Raw genomic sequence first — 24,454 nt, forward strand, 5'->3', positions numbered from 1 at the left:
TCGGTTAAAAATGTAAGTCGTGAAAAGTTAGAATACAGACAGACACGTTTTCACATTTATGATATTAGTATGGATTTAACTTATTAAATACAAGCGAACTCTTTCAGCATTAAAAAATCCTACAATCTACAACTCTCTACGCTTATAATAAGCAGATGGGATTCTCTTATCCACTCATCTCAAAAATGAGCTAAAAAAAATTAACTTAGGCACTCCCAGAGAATGTATCATATGCACTTGAACTACTTATTTACTTCAAGTTTGCCGACTGCCTGTAGCGAGCGGGTCTTGAAAACTTCTTGTGTAGTTTTTTTTTAACTTTTTTTATATTAATAGGAGCCAAGTAGGGTAGTGCACGCTGAAGTTTAGGAGTTGGCGCAAACTGAATTATATCTTCGTATTTGTTATGAAATATTATGCAAGTTGTGTGTTTTTAGAGTTCCGTACATCGAAAGGAAATAGGCCCCTTATAGGATTACTTAGTTGTCTGTCTGTCTGTCCGTCTGTCGTGTCTGTCAATTTATTTTATTTTATTCAGATACAAGTTAGCTCTTGAGTGTAATCTTACCTCGTGGAAAGAAAACCTATAGGGTACTTCCCGTTTGGCCTAGAATCAGAAAAAGATAAGGACCACCTACCTGCCTTTCATGATTCTAGGTCAAAGGGAAGTACCCTATAGGTTTTCTTGACAGACACGACAGACGGACAGACAGACAACGAAGTGATCCTATTAGAGATTGTTTTTTGATTTTGAGGCACGGAACCCGAAAAATAATTTAGACAGTCACTAAGTATATCGTAAATAGTAAGTTAAGAAATGCTTAGTTTGTGTGTTAACTGTAAACAAGTTGAATAACAGTAATACAAACCCAAGGTCGAGTTCAAGGCCTGCAAACAAAGAACCCTTACAGGCGACAATAGGTCTATAATGTGTTTACTGATAATCGTGGACCAAAATTCAATCTATACATAACAAGTGTAAATTAAAAATTTATAACACCCCCTACAAGTGAAGTTTACAGTAACTTGAAAAGAGCTGATAACTTTCAAACGGCTGAACCGATTTTCTTGGATTATAGCTAAGAACACTCTCGATCAAGTCACCTTTCAAACAAAAAAAACTAAATTAAAATCGGTTTTATAAAAAAAATTAATTTAGGAGGTAAAATTAGTTTAGGAGCTACGATGCCAAAGACAAATACACAGATACACACGTCAAACTTATAATACCCCTCTTGTTGGGCTGGGGGTTAAAAACATTTGTACGTACCAGAACAAAATAGGTAAATAGGGGTAATCTATACAGTGGACACTGATATGTTTAAAATTGCAATTCCGGTTAAAACTCGGAATTCGGATTTACGTGGAATTCGGCGAAATTGCTGTTCGATCTGTGCAGTTACAGTTTTTGTGGACTGTAAAACGAACCCGGGCAGCTTGCGGACAAAGGATTTGGGTTTAAATGTTCGCATTTTCGAAAATTATCTTCGAGGTAATAGTTATGCTGATGCCCGCGTTCGACCGCGTGGATTTAGGTTTAAGAATCCCTTGGGATCTCTTCGTTTATCCGGGATAAAAAGTAGCCCATGTCATTCTGCAGGTCTTTAACTATATCCCTGAAAAAAATCACGCCTAATCCGTTGCTCCATTGCAGTGTGATTGAAGAACAAACTAAGAAACCAATAAATAAACACACTTTCGCATTAATGCGGGTAGTAGAGTAATAATGTGGGTAGTAGAGTACTACCTGATGTATGCGACTTCGTCCGCGTGGATATAGGTTTATAGAATCCCGTGGGAACTCTTTGATATTTCGGGTTGAAAAGTAGCCTGTCACACTCCAATATCCGTGCAAAAAATCACGCCGTTCCAATGCTCCGTTGCGGTGTGATTTAAGGACAAACCAATGAACCTACAAAGAAACACGTTTTCGCCATTATATTATGGGTTAATTAATGGGTTAATTGATGCTTAAAAGATAAACAAATCGCACAAATCTTAGAGAAACACTCGTAAGCGACCCGATTTGCCCGGGAAGCAGTAGGAAATTCGGTACAGAACGGGGAACCCTCGGGGCGTGAAATTCATGTGAATTCACAACGTGGCGCGACGCAAACACGGCTTAATTAATATACATATTTAAGACATAAATTAGCATAACCCCTCCCTCGCCTTCGATGTAAGAGAAAATATATTCGACGTATCTGCTAAAATGTTGGACCACTGGGTCCAATAAGCTCACAATAAGCTTAACAAAGTGCCATGGAACTGTGCGATAGCCACCGTAGCGCCTAAACTACTGAGCCGATTTTGATGAATGAGGTGTCAATCGGTTCGTTATTAGGATCCGGGCTACATTTTTTGTGAAAAAAAAAGTTACCTGACGGACGTTACATCCAAAAATGTGAGGGTCTCCAAAAATTTGTTCTTGCTATTGTATCGAATGGTATATCAAATGAAAGAGGAAACACTATTGAATTTGAAATAAAAATAATATAATGTCCAAAATACACCGAGGGACAGAAAAACGAATTTTATTCTATATCTATCGCTACCTAGCGTCAGTTCACGGGGTATAGTAGTAGCCGGGTTTTAGTGATGTTTAACTTTTTGTATTTAATGGAAAGGCTATGTCAACTCTTATACGTGTTGCTTAAAGACTGATGAGCGCACACGGTGACGAAGTTCATACGCGAGATGAACCTGCTTATAGACTTTATTCATGATATTGAATGAGTTGGTAATTTTTGGGCGAGGTTTAATTAAGTTTCACGAAGGGATTCCTTTTACATATTACGTTGTAATTTGTAGGTATTATATTATAATACATAATTTACCTAATGAACTTACAGTATTTAAGGGGTTATGTCGAAAAGATCTTTGTATCTTTAACCCCCGACCCAAAAAGCGGGGTGTTATAAGTTTGACGTGTGTATCTGTGTATCTGTCTGTGGCATCGTAGCTCCTAAACTATTGAACCGATTATAATTTAGTTGTTTTTGTTTGAAAGGTGGCTTGATCGAGAGTGTTCTTAGCTATAATCCAAGAAAATCGGTTCAGCCCTTTGAAATTTATCAGCTTTTTCCTAGTTCTTGTCGGGGGTGTTATAAATTTTAAATCTACACTTGTACTAAAAAGTGGCTAACCTTAAAAAGTAGTTTATGAGCCATAAACAAGAATTAAGAAAGAAATTTCTTTTTTAGAAACATCAGTTTTTGTAAATTCCCACGTTTTTTTACCATACTATCTGTCGGGTTTGCCCAACCCTTATTCACTTGAGCGTCTGGTACATAAACTTTCCTTTACTAAAATTTAATCAAAATATATTATCGTACTTTTTATACATAATAAATAAAAGATTTCATAAGAAAAATTCCCTAAAATACACGCAGACTCAATCCAACAAGAAACCATAATGATAATAACAGTATTTCACCGAAATCCTTATTTACTTAGTTTCTGAATCACGTTTTGTGTTAAGGACCCATAAACTTCTATATTAAGTTCACCCTAAGGTCACATTTTATAGCAAAAACTGTAGGGAAGCGCCATTGATATTATGCAGGCCTCCAAGATACACAGTTTCTTAGAAAAAAATATGTAAATAATGACAGCTCGTCAAATAGGGCGGTTGAATTAATGTCACCGTTAAAGTTAATTCAAGGGCTAAAAAGCTAATTGGTATGTATATGTAAACATACTTTATTATTATAATGATGCCCGCAGCTTCGCCCGCGTGGATTGGTCAGATCCCCTGCAGCATCAGGATTGAGGAGTTGGACTCCAATTTTTTTATGAAACAATGTCGCGAAGTTCCTCTATCGATTAAAAAAGAAATGACGCAAATCGGTTCAGAAATCTCGGAGATTTCGGTGTACATAGGTAGAAAAACACAACTCCCTTTTGGAAAGTCGGTTAAAAAAGTAGCCTATTTTACTCCCTGGTCAATTCTCTACTTGTCTGTGAAAACCCCGTCAAGATCGGTCCAGCCGTTCCGAAGATTAGCCTTTTCAAACAGACAGACAGACAGACAGACAGACAGACAGACAGACAAACAGACAGACAGACAAAAATTTTAAAAACGTGTGATTCAGTGTTGGTATCGTTCAAATAACCATATGAGCTTAATATGAGGTAGTTATTTCGAAATTACAGACAGACACTCCAATTTTATTTATTAGTATAGATTCAACATTTTAGGAATTCAACATTTTGAGCCTGAAGGTTTTTGAAATATGTTAGTCACATAAAATGCTTTTTCTTGGACGTTATGCTTATAATAGTTAACTTAACAAACTTAATTTTTGGTTTTAAGTAGTCAGTAGTAGTTTTAGTATCAGTAATAACTTATTAAACGGCTACTCTTGCCAGCAATCTAATTGAACTGACAGAGCAAGTGGATTGGATTACTCGTAAGCATAGTTCAGGGATAGCTGTGCGTTTGTATTACTATTTTTCACGCGATATTGTGTATCTTCGGGATATTTATGTCATAGGCGCGCGCTCAAAAGAGCCACAGGTGCCCTCCATTACCTATTCCGTGGCGATTTACATTCGTTACCCGCAAAACATCAATACGGATCAAAGTGAACCTTAATGTCTAAGTTATTAAGTCCATAATTCATCAAAAAGCGGTTACCTATATAAGCAAATATAACTCTGTTGGCGCGTAACACAAATGTTACCAACGGCCGCGTTTTAGGGTTGCCAAGTCCGGAATAAATTAATTATGAAAGAAAGCATTTAGCATTTTATACAATCTTCTCTCCATTTCAGCAGCTTTACATTTCAAATTCTTTAAGATATTTTTTTGAAATAGGTATTACATTTCCAAACCTTCAACGCTTAAATTCTAGTTATACGTGATAAAAATTTAGATAAATAGTTTATGTACCCGTCTTTAAATAGATGTAGAAGTAACATTTAACGCTTAAAATCTTGTTATACATGATGAAAATTTAGGTAAATAGTTTATGTACTCGTCCTTAAATAGACCTGTAATGTAGATAATTTTTTGTGATACTTTTTAGGTTCAAATTAATAAAACTGTCTCAGGTAGGTGAACTTGATCTAAATTTTTTCTACCTAATTTGTAAGCATCTTATACGGTGTTAATTACTGCAATTTAGGCTTATCTCGATTTGTCGTTGCAACATTTAAATGAAGTTCTCCATTTTTCAACGTTATTATTTTGTGATGTTTTGCCAACCCTACTGTTATTGTACGCACTTTGTATACAATGTCGTTAACATCTTGATAAGAAAATGCTTTTATTATCACATTACGCTACATGTGGCACCGTGGTGCGAATCGATTTGCAAGAATAAGTTATCAGATTCGATTCCCCGTTTGAGTGAATTCGCTTTGTTTCTAAGTAGGTGAGATCTCATTTTCCTTTGGACAGCGATAGCTCGGTAAATACCTATCTATGTACATACTGCAACATAGTACTTTTTAGGGTTCCGTACCTCAAAAGGAAAAACGGAACTCTTATAGGATCACTTTGTTGTCTGCGTCTGTCCGTCGTGTCGTCAAGAAACCTATAGGGTACTTCCCGTTGACCTAGAATCATGACAATTGGTAGGTAGGTAGGTCTTATAGCACAAGTAAAGGAATAAATCTGAAAACCGTGAATTTTTGTGGTTACATCACAGAAGAAAAAAAAGAAATGTGTTTTCAAAGTAAGATAACTATACCAAGTGGGGTATCATATGAAAAGGTTTTACTTGTACATTCTAAAACAGATTTTTATTTATTTTTAAGCATAATAGTTTTTGATTTGTCTTGCAAAATGTCGAAAAAATACCCGAGTACGGTAAAAAGTAAAAACCCTCGGTGCGCGAGTCTGACTCGCACTTGGCCGGTTTCAAATCTGATCTGAAATATTATCTGTAATATAATTAAATTATATTAAGTAAGTACAGATAATAATAATCTATCACTGAAAGAATTTTTGAAATTGAATGACTGGTTTCGCAGATTACCTCCTACATCCAAACATACAAACTTTACCTCTTTATAATACATATTAGTGTACCTATCCCATGAAAGCATTACCAAAACTCTGGCGCTTGGAATAAATTAGATTTCAGCGAATTAGCTCAAATTCAGATTTTTGAAATCCCAATGGAAAAGTAAAGTGAGTTTACCACAGCCACAGCATATTCTGCTCGTATGTATCATAAAATTAATCAAAGTGGTTTTAAAATTAAATCTTAGTATGCAAATTGTCTCAATTCTCAGCGGAGTGCTATAAGGCTAGCGTCACATTACGCCATCCCTTGGGGAGTGTAGTGTGGACGCTTAACGTAATTTCTGTTTAAGGGTGCTTACAGACATTGCAATTGTGTACATACATAACATCATCATTAATTACTGGCCGACCGAACGTTCGGCCAAAAACGTGGTCAAACCTTCGGCTTTGGCCATAATAAACCAGAGTTTTGGTCGAAGCCGAAATTGAACGAACTGTTATTTTTTTAAGTGAAAACTTCTTTGTTATCACTGTGATTTGAGACCCGGTGAAGCTAAAAAGCCACAGTAAAAAGAGAAACACATACATCTATAGGATTTAGCTTGTGAGAGAAAGGGATAGAATACATTAGGTGTACAATGTTTGCTATTATGTTAATCTCCTCGTTGTAAGTGTTTTTACTAAACAAAATAAAAATTAAATTTGAATAGTTTGTTTTCTAATTAATTTGACTAATCAGTGCTCACAAACGATGTAAAACACAATTATTCCGTGACAAATACATAACACGCTTATAAAATTAAATTTTTATAGACAAATAGGTAAGAAGATACATGTGTCAGGTTAGGGTACACATCAGAACTCTTAACGAGTAAATTCAAGTCACTGAGAACATAAAAGAAAAGTTGCTGTAGTCACTAACAGACTAGGTACTTTTAATTGGTAGATGCCAAGTTGCCAAGCGTTTCTTTGTGTAGAACTCTACGGGATAACTATTTTTCTTTCACGGGATAAAATCCGCAAGACTAAGAGAGTCCACCGTTTTATTTAACTTTATCATTATTTTAGCCTGTGGACGTCCATTGCTGAGCATAGGCCTTTCTTGATGAGTGCCACTATATCCAATCCTCAGCTTTCAGCACGTGACACTTTAATTAGTATACTTTTACTTATAAGTATAATATAGATTAATTCAATTAGTTTTAAGGTATATTGTAGTGTTATAATGAGCAAATAAAAAAAGTTTTCTTTCTTGTTTCTTTCTTTCCTCATGCACTTCTCACTACCCTCTTTATATCGTCAGTCCACCTTAAAGACGACTCACATTACGCTTACCTTGTACGCGGTGTCCACTTCAGAACTTTCCGGTCTTCCTCCTGTCGTTTCAACCTAGTTCAAAGCCTACCAAGCCATCGCTTGGACTATGTTAGTGACGTTCTCTTGCGGATTTCTTCGTTTCGAATCTTAGCCTTCAATTTTTCTAATATCACTCCCACACTCTCTTAAACTTACTTATGGAATGGACAATTTCAGAGACTTTTGTTCTCATACGGATTTCTTCCTTTCGAATCTCAACCTTCGAGGAGACTCTCATACACCTAGCTCACTACATATCTCGTAAAGCGAATCTTGTGGATTAAGCCGTAGTGTTTATTTATACGTGCAGAACAAGCAAGTAACATCCAACTACTCTCACTATAATTATTCAAGGCATTAGTCGCCGCGTGTGCAAACGGCCTAATCCGTCTCAATCAGTCAGTCACGGTAACGACGTTTCGTTGTCCCAATTACATTACGTCTGCGTCATGTGTGCAAGGGGCCGGCGTGCATTCTAGCGTGTAAGTTATAGTTACGCTAAGATGCATAAGGCCCGCTACTAACTTGCGACTGTCGGATCCGACTGTCTTACGACATTTGTGCTTTCTTTCTGTGTTTCATCGTACCATCGAAACCGTAAAGGTCCTACTAAATGGATCAATGGTTTTTGTGTAAAGCGTGCATAAACAAACAGCAGTCTTAAGAAAACGGCAGAATAACCCCATTATACGATACTTTATCCGATCCGATATCGCTTCGACGTCAGAAGATATCGGATGGGACACCCCTTTTAGGCTAAGATCTATAGAGCGTTCTTTGACTTTTAACTGTTAAAACGAGACAGCGTTATACCGCTGGCATAAATCTGTCTCGTTCAAACTGAAACTTAAGTCTAAGCAAAGTCAAAGTGCCTTCTATAGATTTCAGCCTTAGTCTTTACTAAAAGTCTTTTTATATTAGAAAAAGCTTTAGAAGTATCAAAAGACGGTTCCACCGTAAATCTTCATAAACGTCACCAATTTAACATCGTAACATTAATTTGAACTGTTAAAGTTAACCATTTTATCACTGACTACAATCCGGTGTCGGACACCCATAGAATTTAATGCATTAATCCCATGAAAGGGCAGCATTGTGTGGGGAAACAATGAGGCAGTTACAATGGGCGATGGTTTTAAGTATTTTTAGGGATATTGGAGTTATCTCAGCTGTAAGATGATACTTATTTGCATTCTTTGCAGTTTGGACGCTCTGTCATTAGCATCAGTTTTCCCCTCCACTTTTAATAGTCTTTATAGTTGTATTCCAAATTGCTGAGGGTCATGACTCCTTTCCATTAATAACATAATAGCAGGAGTTCTGTTGGGATAATAATGCGGTGGGTTCCCAGATCCTTCCGCATACAACTCATATACAACAAGCATGACGACAACTCAAACTGCAAGGTTTTAGAAACTTTAAAGTTTGCATGTAGGTTTTCTTTTGGTTTTTAGATATATTTTTTTCACCCAAATTTTGGGCAGATCGGATAGGTAGTATATCGATATACATATCGATTTATAACGATTAAAGTAATAATAATGGAGTTTTTAATTTTGTTTCAGGTAAGTTATGCTGACTTTTCAAGGAAGTGTAATGAGTAAGTAGGTACACGCTTGAGCTCGGATAAAGAAGAATTGCGCGAAATAACATTATACCTACCTCGTTTTTTCTGAAGAGATAAGAAATCTTACCTGTTCTACTTACTTGATACTTAGGTACGTAGGTATACGAAAATTCTTTGAATTTCAAAGATGATTCTGAGTAACACATTAATATTCCTACCTACTTCTAGGTTAGTCAGATAACAGATTATAAGGTTGAGATGTTGAGAACCATAGAGCGTACCTACTTGGACTAGTGCATCAGAATTCAGAACCACAAATCTGCCTTGTTTTTGAGATAGTAAGCTTGCCTTCGAAAAAAACCGCTTTTCAACAATAGAACTTAGTAAGGAATTATGAAAACACTGATTCAAATTTTTCGAATAATAAATTATTTTCTATGAAGCTGTCAAAATTGATATGCCACTAAAAAATAAGTTATATCACTAGATTTTTATAGTGAAATGCATTCACTGAGTTTAGCCATACCCCTAAGAGAGTTGGCTAACTCCTGGTTTATGCCTTATAAACCATCGCTGCAACATATTATAGGTATACTTTATAGCACCACAAAACACAAAAACGACAGGTTACAAAAAAGAAAATTTAAAATACCACTAAGTATAATATAAAACATACCTAGTCTTGATTTTTTTTGTTAGGAATGACTCGTCTAGTGCGTACCTACCTAGAGGTTGTCAATAGACCTGTATATAGGTATAGGAATAGGTTCCTGACTATTTCAATATTTCTACTTTTCAGCTCAAAAATATAAACCATTTCAATTTATTTCTCGAACGAAATCTTCCTTAAACGTGGATTTGTATAAATAAACCGTTGAACATTGGAGTAGGTATCGAGAGCAATCCGTCATTTGACGTGCAAACACAGCGGGATTGAAAACGAAACCTTTCGGGAAAGTCAAAGCTTTTTCAAAGCAAATCGAAACCGCTCAAGACCAATCGGAAATACGTAATGAGTGTTCGAGTCGATTTGTAAACTAAACACCGATATTATTAACGGCTCTTTAATAATGAGGAGATTTTTCATTACCTATATTTTCAAAGATATATTTTACAAAAATTCAAGCCTCAATAGCTCAACGCGTATAGGAGCGGACTGAAATCCGAAAGGGCGGCGGTTCAAAACCCATCCGTTGCACTATTGTCGTACCCACTCCTAGCACAAGCTTATCGCTTAGTTGGAGGGGAAAAGGGAATGTTAGTCATGATTATAAATGAATAATATTCTTTTTTTTTTAATGTATCACTTTGTATTTGGTATTTTTAGGGTTCCGTAACTCAAAAAAAAAAATGGAACCCCTTTAGGATAACTTTCTTTTCCATCTGTTTATCCGTCTGTCGTGTCTGTCAAGAAAACCTATAGGGTACTCTCCGTTAACCTAAAGTAATGTATGGTAAAAGTAGGATACAAAAGTCGGCCTTATCGCTTATTCATACAAATAAACAAACTTTGTACCACAGTTAGAGATCTCGCGTACTAAGTCCAAATTCAAGACCACTGGCTGCATTACATATCAAATGTTCTTTGAAACTATTCACTCTATCGCGTACGCGAAGTCCCTTAAACTAACTGTTATGTTTTACGTTAAAACTATTGTTAGCGTTTTCCATTATATTTATAAGTATAGGTTGTTACCCATCGATGTATATGGATAGGCCCTTCGAAGATAAAAAACGCGCTCAAAAAGTCAATAGAATTTGCAAAAGTCTATTGACTTTGTCAATGACGATGACGTAACATTCAAGCGTATTTTTGCGGACGGAATTGTACGGGAAAGGCTAATCCATATACATCGATGTTGTTACCGCTATACCCAACTAGGCTCAACGCGCAGCGAGCTTGAGTCCCTATGAAAAAGAATCCCGGATGAGTTCGAAACTAACTAGGCTTACATCTATTAAATACGTGAGTATAGCTGTAACAACCTAAACTTATAAACTGTTATGTTTTAACAAAGCTGAAATGACTCGTCTGCAGAGTACAGAGTATGACCAAACTTAATTTGTGTGGAACAATAGTAAAGAACAGCGGCAGTGCACCGCCGGCAGACAGTTTCCGAAGCGCCGCTGCCGGTGCACGGGACGTAAACAGGGAAGCGCCGATCGATACGGCGGCAAACACGGCGGTCGCCATGGTGACGGCGCGCCCACTACTGACACCATGTCCACGCCATGGGACAGGCTGAGCGCTTTTTTTGACCCTCGACCCAAAAAGAGCGGTGTTATAAGTTTTACGTGTGTATCTGTCTGTGGCATCGTAGCTCCTAAACTAATGAACCGATTTTAATTTAGTTGTTTTGTTTAAAAGGTGGTTTGATCGAGAGTGTTCTTAGCTATAATCCAAGAAAATCGGTTCAGCCGTTTGAAAGTTATCAGCTCTTTTCTAGTTATTACTGTTGTTTGTCGGGGGTGTTATAAATTTTTAATTTACACTTGTTGCCCGACTACGGCAAAGCCAAAAGGAAGGGTTATGATTTTAGCAGTCTATGTATGTATGTTTGTACCCAGATTCTGTGTGTTCCACCGTAGCGCCTAAAATACTGGGCCGATTTTGATGAATGAGGTATCATTTGATACCTCATTCATCTTTATGATTCGTTGTAAAGGTCCGGGTGACGTAGGTTATATTCTATACGAAATAAATTGACATAACGGATGTTATATCAAAAATAGTCGGGTCTCCAAAGTTTGTTTTTGCTATTGTATCCAGTGGGATGTCAAAATGAAAGAGGAGAAAATTCTGAATTCATAAATATGAATATAATACAATGTTAAAACACACCGAGTGACAAAAAAACAATTTTACTATATTTATCGCTATTTATCGGATGTTTGCGGGTAGTAGTCGGGTTTTAGTGCTATAACCGTCAGTTACAACTTCATCTTGTTGTAACTGACGGTTAAACAAGTGTAAATTAAAAATTTATAACACCCCCGACAAGTGAAGGTTACAGTAACTAGAAAAGACCGAAAAGACCTGATAACTTTCAAACGGCTGAACCGATTTTCTTGGACTATTCCGCGCCTACGATCCAAAGTATCAGAGTTTTCCAAAACATCATTTTCAAATAAATAATTATGTATCAAGGCAACGTCCATCTTGACAGCTTGACATTTGTCAATTGACATAATATTATGAACCTAACGGTTATGTAACCTTCTTTTCTACAAGAAAACTAGAAAAGAGCTGATAACTCTTAAACGGCTGCACCAATTTTTTTGGATTATAGCTAAGAACACTCTCGATCAAGCCACCTTTCAAACAAAAAAAAAGTAAATTAAAATCGGTTCATTCGTTTAGGCGCTACGATGCCACAGACAGATACACAGATACATAGATACACAGACACACAGATACACAGATACACACGTCAAACTTATAACACCCCTCTTTTTGGGTCGGGGGTTAAAAAAATAATGATAGAACACATTCCATAGTTTTGGAAACCCATGGCGACACCAATTGCAGGGCGCTGCCCCTGTTGTGACGAGCTATCCTACTACTATAGATAGCTACGCCGTTTTATTGTTTTATATTGGTCATATATTTTATTATTCACTTACCAACGTCTTTATGTAAGCTTTAAATGGCTATTATAGAGCTTTCATAGCTTTTACTTTTGCTGCAAATACTTTGTTCCTTTTGTAAATATCTAAATATATAAAAGAAAAAGCTGACTGACTGACTGGCTGGATGGCTGACTGACTGACTGGCTGACTGACTGACTGACTGACTGACTGACTGATCTATCAACGCACAGCTCGATACTAGTGGATAACATACAGATAGCTATCACGACGTAGACATCCGCTAAGAAAGGATTTTTGAAATTTCAACCCCTATTTTACACAAGCTAGTGTATGTATATACATGTATAGTGTATACTATACATTATTAACACAGTTAATACAGTCTCGTGTTATAATAGTATAACTGTCATCTCAAACATAACTGTCACATTGACAGCGGTGATTGCTTGTCAAAATGACAGTTTTGCCAAATCCCGACCTAGCAGAGAGGTTTGTTACTTACCACTTCTATGTCTATTCTGAATTCTGTGTCTTCGATAAATAGTACTTGAATACATAATATGCCGCGTAGGTACTAGGTATAGATAGTTATACCTACTGGGGATCGCCTAAATAAATAAAAGATCCAACAAATAAGATCAAAGTCTTCAGAATTTTTTTCCGTTTTCTGTTTACGTATTCCCGTCACCTTTTATGCGTAAAAGAATTTCGCTCATTTTTATGCTAGGTATAATAATATGTGGTAGGGGTGTCAGTTGTCATTTGTTAATACATACGAGTAGGTACAAGCGAGTTTGACCTCCCTTTATCTTTCAACTACACAAAACCTGTGTCGTTAAAGATTTGAATTGTAATCGTTGCTGTATTTCACCAGCATTTTTCCGTGACTTAACGGATGACGTTTAAAAATCCCCTCGAAATCCAGAAAGGAGATCGCCAACAAGTGTTCTGACATTTTAACAGTTTTTGATTTGGAAATCTGAAATTCGACTGTAAAACACGAATTATGGTGTTTAAATTTTTAAGCGATTTCAAACATTGTGATTCGTTTCATTTTTTACCAGATATTCAGTCGGCCTGGTTGCAATATAGCTCAATTTTCACAAAATTTAAAATGTACAATATTATAGATTCAGAAATCGACGTGGAGTTGTAGCAACCCTAGAGTAGGAATAATTTGTGTTCGACATGTAATTCTACTCCTCTTTACTTACGCTTCTCGTACGAAGTCAGATTAAAAATGAATTTCCATCTTATTATTTTCGACTTATCGTTTTGTTTTGCTACCAACTCTCCTTTGTGTTATTGTAATGAAAAATAATGTTTTTGTTTTTTTTTTAATTATAAAAGTTTGCATGTTATAATAAATAAGATGTCAATACTTACTTAATATTATACGAGGTTTTGTCTTTGCATTTGACTACATTTTTGACACCCGACCCAAAAAGAGGGGTGTTATAAGTTTGACGTGTGTATCTGTGTATCTGTCTGTGGCATCGTAGCTCCTAAACTAAAGACCCTATTTTAATTTAGTTTTTTTTTTGTTTGAAAGGTGGCTTGATCGAGAGTGTTCTTAGCTATAATCCAAGAAAATCGGTTCAGCCGTTGGAAAGTTATCAGCTGTTTTCTAGTTACTGTAAACTTCACTTGTCGGGGGTGTTATAAATTTTTAATTTACACTTGTGTCAATTTAAAACCGATTGAAGTTGGACATATTACATGACGGAATTATAAAGGCCACAGAAAACAAAGCAGGTTGGTCATTAGTACAGCCCGGCTAACATGAAGGGAGAGGGAGAAGGGGCAGAAATTATATCCCTCGATTATATCCACTGACGTCATACAAATCAGTATGATGATAAGATGCCTATTTACACTTGACTTGATGGTGTCCATATTAAGATTAGAGGGGAAAATTGATAGAACCTATCGTCTAAGATATCTTAACTCCTAATTCCTATATAGCTAATAATAATAACGATAATAATAACGAAGCTTTATTTAATTCCATACAAAAAATAATAATAAATTAAATTTTTTTTGATACCATAATAATAAACTTAAGAATAGTATTGATTAGTGAGTTAGTAATTATATTACAAATTAAAATTATGATTAGTTTGTTAGTACAAATTATTTACATTGGTAGTATGTGTCTAGTCAGGAGTCTAGGTTCTTATATTGTATGGACCCCCTTTGGGTAAAAGCCTCCTCCAAGGAATTCCACCTATATAGGTAACAAACTAGTAACTAAAAACTTTTATAACCTAATTACTCTCAAGTTACATTCTATGTCAGAGCTGCTTCGCAAACAATCTTAATTGAATAAATTGTAAGAAAAATCTTAAGAAAAGTTCAAGTTGGACAGTCGAGTAAGTTCTTACTCATCAAGTAACTCGATGTGTAAGTTCCATGCTCGGTACAGTCTCAACTTAGTCGGTACTTTTATTCCGACCTCTGGGCCACGGCTTTGTCGAACTTTGAATCGCGGTCACCTTGACTGATTTTACTTAGGCAACCTTTATCCTAGTGTTTAAACATATGCCTAGGATTCAGAGGTTCTATCCTGGGCAGGGGCACGCATTTGGAACATTTCGGAGTTACATGTGTTTTTAACCCCCGACTCAAAAAGAGGGGTGTTATAAGTTTGATGTGTGTATCTGTGTATCTGGCTGTTGCATCGTAGCTCCTAAACTAATTAACCGATTTTAATTTTATTTTTTTGTTTGAAAGGTGGCTTGATCGAGAGTGTTCTTAGATATAATTCAAGAAAATCGGTTCAGCCGTTTGAAAGTTATGAGCTCTTTTCTAGTTACTGTAACCTTCACTTGTCGGGGGTGTTATAAATTTTTAATTTACACTTGTAAGCAATTTAATATCACTTACTTTAATGGTGAAGGAAAACAACGTAAGGAAATCTGCATGCTTGAGAGTTTCTTTATAAGTTCTCACAGGTGTGTGAAGTCTGCTGTCTGCCAATCCGTACTTGACCAGCGTAGTGGACAATGGCCAACCCCTGCAGTGCTCAGTAGTGAGCCGTCGATGTACCTTTTTTTCCTGTTCCTCATCTTCTTGCTCGCTACTTGAATTGAATCTGTATGCATAACAAGTCAATAAAGAATTTAACTGGCAGATCTCAAGACTCAGATCGCCTGTCGTCAAAAGCCATGGCCTGGTGCAACACGACCGGCTATATTGGTCAGTTGATCTAAAATATTAGATTTCGGAAGAAACCTCTACAATTTTTCGATATTTGAAGGAAATAACATTCGGGATCGAATGTCGCTACGAAATGCATTCGAGATTAGCTTGTACCTACATCCGTCTTTGTCGCACCGGATGTGTGGACGTTTGTTGGAAAGAGATAAATGATTATTGTATTTTGTTCTCGTAAAATAGGAGTTAGGTACTTCTATTTCTAACTGGAGTTGGACTGATGTCGTAGTAATGGAGTTTGAGTACACGCTTACGTAATGGTAACGAGTTTTAATAATGAGTTTTCGAGTTATACGGCTTTATTAGTTCCGACTGAAATGCCTGTGACATACAAACGGGAAACCTTAATTAGGAGTGTGATTTCGAGTATATTTATGACTAGAAAAAGCAAATTTCATACAAGTCGGTTAAGCGGATGGGTTTTTAGGAATCCCGTGGGAACTCTTTGATTTTCCCGAATAAAAAGTAAAAAGTAGCCTATGTCCGTCCCCGGGATATACCCTGTACCAAATTTCAATAGAATCGGTTAAACTGTTGGGCCGTGAAAGTATAATATAAGGCCGTAGTATGGATTATTTTTATCAGATGTTAGTCATAATTACCAGGCTCGACGGCTTGATGTGCTCTCCGAAGTACGAAAGTACGATAAAGGTCAAATTAGGACCATAGGAGTTCCAAAGTGGGGCACTCATTTAGCTACCGACTTGGGTCAACGTTTTTGGGACACAATCGGCCAACCAGAAACGCTTCCTTTGTTTTCCATAACGGAACCCTAAAAAGCGGTTTTTTCTCTACTTTAAATCACCATTATACAACCGTGGCAGCTTTAATCCTACTGCCATTTTTTTAACGCTGGGGTATTCACGCATCCTCCCCCGGAAGCCAGCCAGCCAGCCATAAGCCAGCCAGCCAGCTGAGATGTGGGACTCGCCGGCCGAGAGGCGACTGGAATACCCACTAAAACCCAGCGGCGCTACTGCGCCTCGCCTGGCTACTGGGTCACGGGAACACCAAAGCCATCAACCGCGATCAAGCGACGTCCGCTGAGGCTGACCTTCCACCGGGGACCTACTCGCAAGGTCCCCGGTACCTCCTCCTCGGAGGAGGATGGATACCTTCAAGGCATCATCTAGGCAAGCGCGTTCCAATCTAGACTTCAGCATTGTTTCTCAGGCATGATTGTCGTCACGCGCAAGCTCAATCAATTCTCAATAAAAAAATAAAAACTCAAAATTTTAAAAAACCCCCGACACCTCTGTAAGAAAACTAGAAAAGAGCTGATAACTTTCAAACGGATGAACCGATTTTCTTCTATTATAGCTAAGAACACTCTCGATCAAGCCACTTTTCAAACAAAAAAAACTAAATTAAAATCGGTTCATCCGTTTAGGAGCTACGATGCCACAGACAGATACACACGTCAAACTTATAACACCCCTCTTTTTGGGTCGGGGGTTAAAAACTGGCTGCCGTGGCCGAAATTCGGTCGAAATTATTAAGTACAGGTTTTTTATAGGCCAGCCTTCCTGAGCGTGGGGCTAGTTCGCCTCGACATCCTCCGGAATCGATATCTGTGACGCAAGAGTATCGAGTGACGGACAGCGATATCGATGCGGTGTAACGCAACACTAAACGGAAGGCCTGTATGTCGCAAATGTTGTTATATCACTATGACTATCACTATATATGTCACATAAAGTAAATAAAAAAAAATTTATTTTTTAACGAACGGAAAAATAAAAAAAACCGGCCAAGTGCGAGTCGGGCTTCGATCTTTTAGGGCTCCGTACAATACATATGAACAGTTGTTTTTTTAACTAGATATTATTAGATTTAGGCAAAACCCATATTTCGGTCACACCCTTTTTTTCCACACCTAAGTAATTTACAAACTAATTTACGAATCTTTGTTTTCCACGGATGTAGAAAATAATAATAACTCTTGTACCTACCTATGTACCTACCTACTCGTAGGTAGGTACTTCCAATTTTGTTTGTTGTTATCAGCGCGTACGCGATCCTGTCTTGTTGTTTCACAAAATCCTGTCACTGCCTTAGCCCTAATTCGCACGAGCGTTAAAAAAGCGTTGCGTTAAAACCTGGCGTTGCGCTGAACATACAAAGTGCGCGTTAAAAAAGCGTTGACGTGTGAACAGACACTTGGGAATGGATTTGTTCTATTTGAACGCTTTTTTAACGGACGATAAAAAAGCTCTCGTGCGAATGAGGGCTTATAGTTGCCAAAATCCTGCGCTTATCACATAGGTTGAAGCGAAATTCTGCGTGCCGAATTTCGGCTACATACTTGCATTTTGTCCCTGGCCTTAGATTGGGTCGCTTACCATCAGGTTCACGTAACATCGCAGACTTGTTGTCGAAGAACAAAGTCGTGTATGATTCTTACAGATTGCTCGGAGATAAGTACAAAGAACATCGTTTGTCCCTGTCACAGTCGATCATCTGTTACCGTAAGATGATTCAACGCATATAAAAATGGCCGCGTCACATGCGGTGCACGGTCATTGACACGGGTATTGACCTTTGTGCCTTATGGCTATACTGACTAGTAACTTTGCCCGCGGCTCCAGTTATCACTACCATTACGTCATTTGATACTTATCGTTGCATTCCGAATGAAGGATATAGGCTACTTTGAAGTCAATTGACGCAAGACAAGGTGCACCCGTAACTAGTCGGAATTCCACGGATACGTACCTACCAAGCGATTTGCGTCCTCATTTTTAACCCCCGACCCTAAAAGAGGGGTGTTATAAGTTTGACGTGTCTCTGTGTATCTGTCTGTGGCATCGTAGCTCCTAAACCAATGAACCGATTTTAATTTAGTTTTTTTTGTTTGAAAGGTTGCTTGATCGAGAGTGTTCTTAGCTATAATCCAAGAAAATCGGTTCAGCCGTTTGAAAGTTATCAGCTCTTTTCTAGTTACTGTAACCTTCACTTGTCGGGGGTGTTATAAATTTTTAATTTAGACTTGTTAATTCAAACCGCTGGGATATGGAACACCCTTCCAGCATCAGTTTTTCCCTCTAATTTAAATAATTGATACATACAAGTCAAGAGTGAATAGGCAATCTTCATGCCAAACGCGCTCCATCTTAGGCTGCATCATCACTTGCAGCAAAGCGCTTGTTTATAAATTTAAAAAAAATCTTTTGGGCCCCGAAAGTCAAAGAATAATTATTATTATATCAAAGATTTTGTAAAACCTAAATTCACGAGGATAAAGTTGCGGGCATCATCATAAATGTAGTTACCTCAATGCTTGACTAGCTTTTTTTTTTTTTTCTTTAAATCTGGCTTTACTCTGATTAGCCAATGTCAAGTTTGTGATATTTTCAAGTTATTGAATTTATACAAGTATGGACTCCGTCTGCGCCGGCGCCCGCCGACATACGCGCGGCGCCCCTTTAGAGCGCTTCCCAGTCAGTTCCACCACTAAAAAACACCAACTAACACAAAAACCAGCCACTCTTAACAAAAAAAAAATACTCCAAACAAGCACAGCACGCGCGTCAGCAAACGCCATCGCAGACGAAGCCTTGACTAGCTTTAATCATGAAAAATCAAAGAGTGTACCTAAAGCTAAATCCACGCGGACGAAGTTGCGGCCATTATGTAGTTTATGTACAACTAGCTATTACCCTCGGCTTCGCTCGCGTAACTCAAGGTTTCAATAATAATTGAGGTTTGTTACAATATTTTTTGGTGCAAACCTTATTTTATCATGTGCAAAGCATGCTAGCCTGCGGGAACTGAATGTTTATTTATGGAAAGAAAACTAGCCTATATCACTTTTTAAGTCCTTGACTATGTCTATGCAAAAAACGACGTCAATTCATAGCTCTGTTTCGGCGTTATTGTACGCGTGAAAGATAGTATACTATCCTGCGGGAACTGTTTGTTTTTCTGGGATAAAAAGTAGCCTATGTCCTTCCCCGGAATGTTAGGTACATTCCGGGGAATTCTTAAGTCTGTACTTTTCATTAAAATCGGTTCAGTGGTTGAGCCGTGACAACGTAGCAGACAGACAGACAGACACACTTTTTCGCATTTATAATATTAGTATGGATGGATTGTAGGTATATGAGCATTCTATATGAACTGCATAGATAAGTTGTACCTATAGTCCATATTGTATGGACACAGAGGTTATATTGCAATGATTAGATCCGACCTGCCGTAATAGGGTGCAGGGTGGATAGGGTTGCATGCGTCAGGTATAAAAAGTATAATAAAAATAGCGGAAACTGTATGCGGGTGAAAATTGTCGCAAATTATTCACGGTTGGCTTGTAATTATTTCCTTTACCCGCTGCCTACCATTATTGCTTGGTTACTAGGTAGACCTTTCTGTGAAATCGTGAATAGAAAGGGCGATATCCATACTAATATTATAAATGTGAAAGTGTGTCTGTCCTTCTGTCCGTCCGTCTGTCTGTCTGTTTGCTACCTTTTCACGGCCCAACAGTTAAACCGATTCTGACGAAAGGTACAGATTTAGCTTATATCCCGGGGACGGACATAGGCTACTTTTTATCCCGGAAAATCAAAGAGTTCCCACGGGATTCCTAAAGACCCATCCGCTCAACCGAATTTATATGTTTGGTGCCAAGGTAGCTTGCGTACATGTTGTTGACATAGACAACTTTTTATCCCGGAAAACCAAACAGTTCCCACGGGATCTTCAAAAACCTACATCCACGCGGACAAAGTCGCGGGCATCCTCTAGTTTTGTCATATTATTATTAAAAGCCTGAATAGCTCAACAGTTGAAGTGGACTGAAATTCCAAGCTCCTAGTTTCATTCAAACCTTATCATCCCCATCCATCCATCGCTAGTTCACTACTGAGAACGGATCTCCTCCCAGAATGAGAAGGGTTCCGGCCATAGTCCACCACGCTCTGGCCAAGTGCAGATTGGCTGACTTGACACACCATTGAGAACATTATAGAGAGCGCTCAGGCATGCGGGTTTCCTGACTATATTTCCCTTTACTGTTAAGGCAATTTATTAGTTGCCTACTTAAAACGCACATACATACATACATAAGTACATAACTCCAAAAGTTAGCAGTGCGTGCCCGGGATCGAACCCCTGACCTTACGACTAGGAGGCCGACGTCTTAACCATTAGGCTACCACCGCATTTACTGAATGTCATGATGGAAAATGTGCATTGAGCTATTAAAATTTGGGTAAGCAGTGCTTTTACGCCTCTATGAGTTGTCACGCCACTGGCAGCAACTAGTTTGGCATTAAGTGGCGCCCATTCGTGTATATCGAGAACGCTTGGTTATCGCTGATTAATCCGATAACCTAATTAACCGGCTCATAATCGAGCAATAGATGATCGGCAATTAATCCGTCGACTTGATCAGCACAAATTAACGATTGATTAACATTTTACATCTTCTAAATATACTATAAAAGGAGAGCTGACTGACTGACTGACCTACCAAGGGTCAAATTACTGATACTGATACGGATTGAGATCAATTTTGGCATGCAGATTATGATGACGTAGAAATCGACTAAGGAAGGATTTTTTGAAAATTCAACGCCTAAGATGATAATAAGTATAGGCCATAGGGGTATAAAATTTTGCATCGTCAGATGCATCTATCTATGCCTTTCGTACCGAGAGGAACCAGCAAGAAACTCGGCATCTGCGCTTTTCAAAGATTCGATTTGTGTTGATTAGTAATTTATCGGTACAATACAGATTACCTACTCATCATTTACTAATACGAAGTTTGTCTCTAATTACTTATGAATTATGTAATTGTATCACATTTTGTTTGCTAAGAATTTCAAGTAAACGTGTGCTGGCACAGTAACATACTTCGCAATACTTGTGACATTGACTTTTGATTATTATTGTATTTAATGAACATATTGCAAGAAATGTCGTGAAGTAACAATAAAATAATGTCGTAAAACTGATACAGATTTATTTAGTTTTTTTTTTTTTTTTAATTTATTTATTACAATGCACTAACACGAAATTAAAATACTAATTATCTTTTCATAAACACATTTTAATTTTTTTTTGTGATGTGATGATGTTTTTTTCAGATTTTTTCCTTTACTTGTGCTATAGAACCTACCTACCTGTAAAATTTCATGATTCTAGATCAATGGGAAGTATCCTATAGGATTTCTTGACGGACACGATAGACAGGCAAACAGACATCAAAGTAATCATTTAAGGGTTCTGTTTTTCCTTTTGAGGTACGGACCCCTTAAAAAAGTTGAGTACCTGTAATATTCAAAATTTACTGCAGTTCCATCATTTAATGGCTACAATTTATATAATGTACCTACCCCATTCTGTGAAATTGATATTATAATGAGTAATCCAAGATATTGATAATACAATATGCAGTTACCGCAAAATTGTCATACTTCGCATTATCATAAAGAATTTATAGTGAAAGTGTATGGCAGGTGGTTTTCAGACAGGGTTTGCAAACTTTGTATTATGTATTACCATCTATTTACATACATATTATGACTTACAACGAGAAACTGACTGACAGACATCAACGCACTACTCAACTTCCGCTTTCTAAAGAACCCTCTGCCTTAAAATTGCCTGGAAGAGATCGATATTTTAACGATAAAGGTGCCCACGCACTTGAACTGAACTGCAGCTGAACTGCGCGTCGCGTCAGCGCCACGCACGATATTCTCTCCAGCCGCGACGTGCGTGCGTCACTGCCGCGCGGTACTTATTTTAATTACATTACTGTACAACGTATATTTTTTTGGTATTATAATGAAGTATACATATCCTTCTCTACTTATTTACTTTACTTTTAAGTCCACGCCAACAAAGCCGCGGTGAAAACCTAGTTATTTCATATTCGACTAATTGCAACAAGCGTAACATCAAAGCAAATAGGCAAAAGTGGAACAAAAAATACTTCAAAAGGCGGACAACTCACTTATATCAATAATAATACCAATAAACCAATCTATCTCGGCACAAAGAAAAAAAAAAAACAATAATCATTACCCCCCTTGGAACACCCTATATGAACGCACACACGTAAACAAAGCCCTATTGTACACTAAGTACGCATGTGTGCAACAGAAGGGAACGGCAGCTGCAAAACTTGAACTCTGGACTGTGGTTCCCAAACTTTTTGTTAATAACTACCACAGTAGTGTGACATCACTCACTAAAACATAATTTTCATAGAAATTTAAAAGATGAAAACCTGATATTAAATCCTACTTATTTAGATACTTTTTAGTATTTGAACAAACCAGTTAGCAAACATAGAATTCATGATAACAATTTCAAACTTTTGATATTGAACTTTTCTATTCATTGTTTTAGTTTCTTAGGCAAACCAGTTTATTGTATAATATTATTGGCCCTTTAGACTTTCACATTTGTACAGATTACATAAATTAGCAAACGTTTGCGTCATTAGGAAGTAAATATATCTAGATACTTTGTAAAATAAATATGTAAGCTATAAAGTATATTATTTGCGTATATACTAAGTGTATAACATATTATAACAAAGGTTGGAATAGCTATTGTATGCCAATATACGAATTTATGGAAAAAAAATAAAAAATATTTGTCTGTACAAAAAATCTTTATTGATTTATCAAACCTTCAAAGGTTTTATGAAATCATTGAATTATTTTTATAAGAAAGATCGTAATACATTATTATTCCGCCAATAAAACCCGTTTTAATATAGACCTCGGGCAGGGCCTAATTTATTCTGCCGTGCCATGTACATAGTGTTGTTCAAATCCTTGTTGAAAATTGATTTCGGGTTTTTAAACGAAACTTGCTTGTTTAAAATTATGGTCGATACGTGGTATACAATTTTTAACGCATTAAAATCGAGATAATTAATTAAGAAAATAAACTGGTGAACAAAATGACGTTATGTTTTATAAATTTGCGAGCAATTTGAATTAACAGCGTTATAAAATTTTGGGTACAATGAACGGAGGCGGATCGCCTTGAAAACTTGAATGTGAAAATCATTGCAAAAAGAAAAAAACGGTTGTAACCGCTTTTATTTTATAAGACGATGACATCACCGTCTCATAAGACCCGCGTGATTTTGACCGACAGCTGCTTTCAGAAAATTGTTTAAAAATTAAGTAAATAAAACAAAACAGGACCAACATTTTGGGAAGCACATGTTTTCGGAGCGATAATATTTAGGGTTCTTTTTTGTTGTAGTCATCTCAGCCGTAACGTATGGGTGCCTTTGCCTGCAGTTCAGTTTTTTTTTTTTCGAAAACTTGACCCCCTCAGTCAGTTATGATTCGACCGTTGACGCGGACGGTTGTACTCGTGTGCTCTTTTTGATCTAGTCATTGTGTCCAAAATTTTATACTTGTAGTATTATTTTAGTAGTGCGTTCGGTAGTGGTTTCTCAAGTAGTTTTAGTACTAATTTAGTTTTTAGTAAGGTGTTTGAAAATTTTAGGTAATTTGAAGACTGATTTTTTAATGAACGGATTTGATCTTATTTGGTGAGTTATTTTTGTTTTGTTTGGAGGGTATTTTTGGCCTGAAACAAGAAGTTTATGTTGCTATCCTTGATAACTTACACGTGTTTCTCGAAATTTCTTTAGATTCCTCTTGTTACCTGATTGTATCAGTATGGGTTAACTTTTGTAATTCTTATTTTCATGTTATAATTACGAGTGTCATTGTGTAATAATATGCAAAAGTAAGTTATGTTTATTAAGT

At 37.1% G+C, this 24,454-nt stretch overlaps 2 protein-coding genes across 8 annotated transcripts in view; one reads left to right on the plus strand and one right to left on the minus strand.

The window, feature by feature from the left end:
- LOC123876145 (brain tumor protein) overlaps positions 1-24,454 on the plus strand; it is a 235,012-nt gene that overhangs the window by 125,275 nt on the left and 85,283 nt on the right. Inside the window, exon 1 of one of the 7 annotated variants that reach the window (XM_045922299.1) lies at positions 24,007-24,234. The exons of the other annotated variants lie outside the window; for them this stretch is intronic. Coding sequence (XP_045778255.1) covers positions 24,212-24,234 — 23 coding nt within the window. The 5' untranslated portion in view covers positions 24,007-24,211. Of the gene's footprint in view, positions 1-24,006; positions 24,235-24,454 lie in introns of those variants that run through there. 7 annotated transcript variants of the gene reach the window in all.
- The window catches only part of LOC123876161 (myb/SANT-like DNA-binding domain-containing protein 3), a 268,506-nt gene that overhangs the window by 59,883 nt on the left and 184,169 nt on the right, over positions 1-24,454 (minus strand). The gene's annotated exons all lie outside the window — the stretch shown is intronic.

This window comes from Maniola jurtina, chromosome 21 (genome assembly GCF_905333055.1).
Source record: "Maniola jurtina chromosome 21, ilManJurt1.1, whole genome shotgun sequence".
Classification (NCBI taxonomy): Eukaryota; Metazoa; Arthropoda; class Insecta; order Lepidoptera; family Nymphalidae; genus Maniola; species Maniola jurtina.